Genomic DNA, 7,692 nt, shown 5'->3' with positions numbered 1-7,692 from the left:
TACTGCACATATATACATGTTATGTGCAAAACTTTGCAACGGCACCTAATATGAATTTGGTGCCGTTAGAAGGTTTTGCCTCAAGCACCACAAATGCTAGCACTAGCTCTGACTATTAATTAAGTTTGTTATCCAATTATGAAAATGCCTTGCCATCACAAGAAAACTGCTTCTCCTGTGAATGAACTAACACCTCTTTTTAGATTATCTAATTGTGAAAATGCTTTCATATATTTTTCATAAGAAAATGGTTTCTATTGAGTATGAATTAACAGGTGTTTTTTTAGGCTACGTGACTGTGCAAATACCGTCACATATTCCACAAGAAAATGGCCTCTCCCGAGTGTGTACTACTAGGTGTGCTTTCAGGTTATTTGAGTGTGAAAATGCTCTGCCACATATTTCACAAAAAACTGATTTCTCTTGAGTGTGAACTAACTGGTGCCTTTTTAGACTATTTGATTGTGAAAATGCTTTGTTGCATATTCCACAGGAAAAAGGCCTCTCCTGGGTGTGGACTAACAGGTGTGTTTTTAAACTATTTGATTGTGAAAATGCCCTACCACATATTTCACAAGAAAATGGTCTCTCCTGACTATGAATTAACAGATGTGTTTTTAGATTACTTGATCGTGAAAATGCCCTACCACACATTTCACAACAGAATTGTCTCTCCTGACTATGAAACAACAGGTGCGATTTCAGCTGACCTAAACGTGAAAATGCTTTGCCACATGTTTCACAAGAAAATGGTTTTTCTTGAGTGTGAACTAATGAGTGTGTTTTTAGATTACATGACTGTTTAAATGCTTTGCCACATATGTCACAATGAAATGGTTTCTCCTGCGAGTGAACTAACAAATGTTTTTTCAGATTAGATGATTCTGAAAATGCCTTACCACATGTTTTACAAGAAAATGGTTTCTCTTTAGTATGAACCAATAGGTGTAATTTCAGACGACTTAATGTTAAAAACAGCTTGCCACATGTTTCACAACTAAATGATTTCTCTATAATATGGATAGGCAAGTATGTTTTCAGTCCACCTGATGTAGAATATGGCTTATCATATGTTTTGCATGTCTTCTTCTCAGAATGTTCCACTAAGGGAGATTTCAGATTACAGGATCTTAATTTCTTATTAGATGTTCCAAGGGAAACTTTTGTCTCCTGAATGTGAACAGTTTTGCAATACAGATCTGACACTACTTCCTTTCTGTCTTCTCTGTCCATATTTCTCACTATAGCTACACACCAATAAAATATATTTTCTTCATTTAAAATGTCTGAGTGTTTAAATAGAGTGCTGCTAATTCTGAATTCATAACACGCACAATTATTATGTTTTTGGTCTGCATATATTTTACAGAATATCAAAACATTTTCATTAATCGGTTAAACTATAAACTCCTTATTATCACGGTTTCTACTTAAACTGTTCATACTACTTAAACCTTTGAATTAAGAAACTATTTTTGTGTGAAAATTTGAAATGCATTCAGTCTTATAATGCCAACTGCTCTTGTTATTTCTTTCACATTTGTTGACTTGAAAAAAATTTTTCCCCTTGATCCTGAAAAGTGAAAAGAATGAATTATGCTGATATCAAGTAATAACAACCATTACAGAAAATGTATTCTCAAATAATCATCTTATAGCACTATTAACTTTCAGTTTTAGTTTTGTCTTAGGTTACACTAAGGTCTTAACTGTTATTTTAAGGTTATATAAAATAAGGCAAAAAAGTAATCCATTCAGCTATCCCTTATAATAATTTGTCCAATCCTTCTTAAAATCAGGTGTATATCAGGTGTGACATTAATGTCACACCGATAATATCAGGTGTGACATTAATAGAGACATAAATCAAATGAGTAAATTTGCATTCATAATCAGGGTAAATAATACTTATACAGGACTAGCAGAAACATGTTGTCGCTCAGAAATTGGGAATGATGAGTTTCACCATAAAATGTATTTTGTATTTAGAAAGGATAGGCAAGAAAGAAGGGGAAATGCTTCTTATAAAATGCAGTCTGAATAGAACTAGAGCTTTTCCATATTTAGAACATAAGAATGCCAGCATAGAACTAGCATGGTGTGAGATAATTGGATGCAGAAGTAAAATGACAGTTGGAGATATGCTACTGACCAGAAGACTGTGAGGAGTATGACGAGAGCCTCTACATGCAGATGGAATGGTAGAGTAAGGGTGAATATCTTATAATGTGCAATTGAAATTTGACCCTTAATGATTGAGCGACTGAGAACTCGCCGTTTTTTTTTGGCTGATGCTGCATGAGCTCATACACTTGCTTTTCTTGCATCACATGCCACTACTATTACTACATATTTTTACTGCAGGCCCATTATAAACAGCAACAGAGGGAGTGACATTCACCCAGTTATGGATTCTGCTTTCTTTCAACGTGATGAATGCCAGTACACATTATTCTGTGGTACTGATAAACTGTTTTGTTTTTTAACACACTGCATCCAGTGATTTCTGTTATGCGACAATCCACACAAACCTCTGCTATTTATTCTATTACATGTTGGACACTATTTTATATTGATAAAGGGTCCACCTTGAAAACTACTCATTACTTTAATGCTTTTAATCAATCCTATCAGTTTTAATTTTACTTAATTTGAATTTTACTTTTATTGTGTTTATGTAACTATATTTTTATAAAAGTTTTGATATTAATTCTTGTAGTTGTCAGTTGTCACAAAAAATCTTTCATGTTAAATAAACCCATCACTCCCAATACTTGGAAAAGTGCAAATTCAAAATTAAAAGATTTAAATGATATCACACAGAAATGCATGAAGAATGTCAAACACAAAGACTACACACCACATTAAAAATTATTTTATTCTAAGCTAAGCGAAGTGGTATCCAAAAGCAGAATCTTTGTGCAGAGGAAGTAGGGTTAGCAACCCTACCTCCTCAGTGCAAATTATAACTAAACTAGTATACCCTTGAATATTTTACAGGACTGACTACCCAGATGGAAACCACCTGCATTTCTAATCTGTTCTAGGAAAGCACAATAGGGAGTCTGTTCCTTGTGATAACAGTACTTTGATCTTCACGTGTTTTTGATGTAATAATTATTCACTGATGTAACTGCAGCTCCTTTTAGTTGATATGATTGAAAACATTTCTTCACATGCATTACATTATAAATGCTTCTCCTTAATAATAAAAAATGCTTCTCCCCTTAATAATAATAAAAAAAGTATTCTTTTACATAACTTGCAGAAAACTTGCCATACTAGACTTTCCATGAGAATGGTTTTCTCCTAACGTGATTTCATTTTTTTAAAATCAACTGGTGGGAAAAATGCATTGGTATAGAATTTGTGTCTTATGTAGAGTGGCTACTAAGCTGTTGTTCAATTTTTCTCCCATATGTGGTAATAAACATGGTTCTTTCTCAGCAGTAAACTCAAATTGTTGTTAGTTTGTTTGTTTGTTATTTGGTTTTTAGGATCATTAGCAACTAAGGCCATATTGCTCCGGGATATGCGGTGGTCATTCCCTGACCTTTCCGCATCCTCCGTATTTGGTGGTGACGGGCTTGAACCCCGGTCTAATCAAGAAGCGTGTGCTACTCGCTGCTGCTCCTTCCCACCTGGCTACGGAGGCGCCAATTGTTGTTAGTTTGTGGGAAAAGGCAACATTGATTCTTGCAGTGGAACATGCAGTAGCCTGAAAAGCAAAGTGTAACTAGGATTAACAGGCCTACTGGGAGTCCCTCATAGGAAAAGTAAATATATAAGTTGAATTAGCTAATAAGAGCAAAAACAGGCACATATACTTGATATAACAGCACAGTAAATAAATTTGACAAATCTGAAGTATATGCTATCACCAAAAGCAGATATAATAAAGATATCAGAAATATTGTGCCACTCAGACATAGCAGGGATAAGGAGGTGATTATCCCCTTGTATAAGGCAATGGTCAGGCCACACCTTGAGTACTGTATACAGGTCTGGAGGACTCATTTTAAGAAGGATGTAGAGCTTTTGGAACAAGTACAGAGAAGGGCAACAAGATTAGTGAATGTAACAAAGGGTTGCTCTTACGAAGGAAGGCTTAAGTTTTGCAGATTACAGTGTCTGGAGACTAGACACCTGCGAGGTGATCTGACTGAGGTGTATAAAGCCTTGAATGGTTTGAGCATGCTCAATACTGATGGGATTCTTCCTCTTGATCAGAATAATCATCCGAGAGGGCATAAAATTCAAATTGAGGAAAGACAGTTGTAAGATAGATGTACAGCAATTTGCCTTTAGCCAGCAGGTAGTTGGTTGGTGGAACAGACTTCCATCCCTTGTTGCGGAAGTTGATAGCCTAAATAAATTTAAGGCTGAGCTGGACTGGTATTTTGAACGAACGGAGGGGTGAAATGGGAAGCAGTTTTTATTTTTTTTTTTTGGCTGATGCTGCATAAGCTTGCTTTCTTGCATCATATGCCTCTACTAATGCTAACATTATTAACTTACTGGTTGAACACAAACAACTATTTTCATAAACAAACTGTATTTTTCTGACAGCTTAAAAAGATGGTAAAATGAAGTTTTTTTTTTTCTTTTTATTTAAAAGTTTACTTTTGAAATAATACTTAAAATTCACAGAGAAAAGCAGGTGTAAATGATAAACATATTCCTGCCAGCTCTACTCACTTGCAGAACAATATGATAGATGTTACAGACTTTCATTTCCACCAGTGAAAAAAAGGTTAGGTTTGTCACCAAATTCGGGACAGATTCTAGTGAAATACAGCATCCATATGCACATTTTTTTCATTTAAATCTGTCCTAAATTTTGTGGCATAATCTCACCTGATCTTTTTTTCACAAGTGGAAATGATAGTCTGTTAAGAAAACGTCTACTACAAGCAGAAGTTTTCATAACAAAGGTCAAGTTTACTGGCTTGCTATCATATTCTTGCCTATTCGTTTGTAGAACAGCATTCATCACATTCATTCTAATGCAAAATCGTGATTAGGAGTCAATCATCACAAAGCAGTGGCCAGAGCTACATCTGGCCATCATTTACTGTCACAAAAATCCCTTGAAGTTTAACCAAGTGCACTTTGGATAATATATCACCTTTTTTTTCTTTCTTCTTTTGAGTGTCCCAACGTGGCAACAATTTATATTATTATTATTTTTTTCTTACTATGGTGTTTGTGTATAAATAAATATAGCAATATGTTCATTCCCTGTTCAATATTAAGAATTTTAATAAAGCTTTTATATGTGTTACTTTCTTTGTCATCTTACTGTTAACACGGTGTTTCGAAATACAAATTGTCTTTGATATTTATTAATCTCATCCATTACAATTAACTCCCCTAAAATACAGGTTGTTATTGTCTATGGAACCTGAGCTTCTATTCAGATTTGCCGATGATGCGATTTCTTAGATCAACCATTGCTGGAGACTTAATTGTGACATACCAATTGAACTTAAATTATAGAAAAATATAAAAAAGCCAGCGAGTAGTTACAATAACCAATAATTCTCACTTACTTAATGTCACTTTAACTTTGTAAAATACTATTTCGAAATATATATAAAATTTATGACTTCAGAAATGGTAGCAATCATAAGAAACAACCTCACAAAAAACATTCATTGCTCGTAATGCAGTGTTTAGCATTTATAGTAAATAAACAAGAATCCACCAGAGGTCAGGCCAAATATCTGCCAGAATTATATGGAATTTTTAAAATTAAGAGCGTGGAGAGATCACAAACTGTCCTGTCGAGCTTCCCAAACTTTATCGGTTCATGGCGCCCTTAGTGTCCCAGTAAGTTTTTCACAGCACCCCTAGGTCAAAAGAAATACCTAACACAGTGGTTTTCAACCTTTTAATATATACCTATATAATAATTTTATTCTTTATATAGAGATACTAAATAAAAATCAATTAAGATCACTACAAAATTAAAAAGATACGGTACAATGGATACCGTACACCTTTTTACAATGAAATAAATGTATAAAGTAAAAAATAATAATAAAATAAAATAATAATAATAACTTTAAGTAACTTAAACGGAAATTACACGGTACCCCAAGAATGTTGTTGCGACACACTAGTGTGCCGCGGCATCCCGTTTGAAAACCACTGATCTAGTCTATGGGGAAGATTTAACTCATAATATATTGGAATTTGCTGTTATACACCCATGTTTTTTTTTAATGAATATCACAAACACAAAAAGTATTAGAACCGATAGTATGTAGTACTGTGCATCAGATTAAGCCTTAAAAGACTAAAATTACAATCTACCAGTGGCGTAGCCACTTGTAGATTGTAATTTTCGAGAAATACACACATGTGAAGAAAGATTGGGAGGAAGGATTACAGATGTGAATTCACAGGAACAGTGCCCATAGAAAAGGCATGCAGCAGAAACTGAGCGTCTATGAGTCAGAGGGTGCAGAGACTTTGTAATAAATGGATTATGATTCACCTGATTGCACTCTTTTAAATAGAATCAAGGAGCTTCAGGGCGTTTTTGGTGGCACCATTACATAAGCAGGGGTATCGCAAGCTAACTCGGTCCTGGTACAAAGGGCCCACATTGTGTTTATATGTGTCCTCATGTAGATGTGAATAGGAGCATATTCAGGGGAAAGCAAGGGGGTCATATGCCCCTTGACCAAAAATTCGAAATTAAAGAAAAAGCTCCGTGTGTTGTATTGCCAAATGTTTGGAAATAATATATTATTGTCATTTTTTTGTGATTAATACATATTATTATTCACATGATTTCCTAATATTCAAATAAAGATAATCAATCGAACACTGTGCTTATAAACTTTCCTAGGTGTATCTAAAAAAAAAAAAAAAAAGAAAACACTCAGAAACCTGCTCGCCATCCCCCCTTACAATAATACCTGGATACGATTCTGGATATGAACATGGACTTCTTTTGGCATTCGTGACTCGAGGTGCTCTTCATTTGATGTTTGTAGGTCCTAGGTACTCTTCATTCAGAGGCCTCGTTATATTATATCAAACATATTAAATGCCCCTGCGTTAAATCTAATTTTTTGTTTGTCTTTAAAGACATTCGAAAGATTTTCTGAAAATTTGGTATTGAAGTTATTTACACAGCAGTTATTCTCGCACTAACTTAGTCGTAGTACTGTAGCTTCCCCGTCCTTTACAGTCCTGTTGGGCTTGCCTAGATGGAAACAATAATCCATGGTAGAACAGATTTGAGTTTTGAACGGAGTGAGTAGTAACGTTAAGAGAGAAACAGAAAACTTCTTTTTTTTTTTGATGCTGAGGAAGCACTATTTGTAATATGCTTCTGCCAAGAGAGATTACAAATCAAGATAATCCCTAATGGAAATATGGCACTTTTTGTTTACTGATGTTTTTTGTTTAGTGATGTGAGTGTCATCAAAGAGATTATTTTTTGCGAAAATAAGAAAATACAGATTTTTAGGACTAAACTGAACTAAGTTTTTTTTCCAGATTAGAGTATTACCTGGAGAACGATAAGTAAAGGATTAGCGTGGATATTCGAGAAGTTAAAAGCTGTGTGTGCAGGAAAATGTTTTTCAAAGTGGAAGGTAGAATGTAGCGTGTTCGCATCAGCCAAACTATGGATAGAATAACAAGAGGTTGGAAGGAAGTCAATAATATACAATA

The 7,692-nt window shown here is 34.5% G+C and overlaps 1 protein-coding gene across 1 annotated transcript; it reads right to left on the bottom strand.

The window, feature by feature from the left end:
* Window positions 1-283: 283 nt before the first annotated feature.
* Window positions 284-1,233, bottom strand: LOC150075494 (uncharacterized). Its single transcript, XM_090388513.1, has one exon. The coding sequence runs from the start codon at window positions 1,231-1,233 to the stop codon at window positions 289-291; it is 945 nt and encodes a 314-aa protein (XP_090244639.1). The 3' UTR covers window positions 284-288.
* Between the last annotated feature and the right edge of the window lie 6,459 nt (window positions 1,234-7,692).

This window comes from Mastigoproctus giganteus, chromosome 14 (assembly GCF_048544385.1).
Source record: "Mastigoproctus giganteus isolate SK-2022 chromosome 14, ASM4854438v1, whole genome shotgun sequence".
NCBI classification, from domain to species: Eukaryota; Metazoa; Arthropoda; class Arachnida; order Uropygi; family Thelyphonidae; genus Mastigoproctus; species Mastigoproctus giganteus.
Note: the sequence above shows the minus strand (reverse complement) of the source record. Positions and strands in the feature narration are given on the sequence as shown.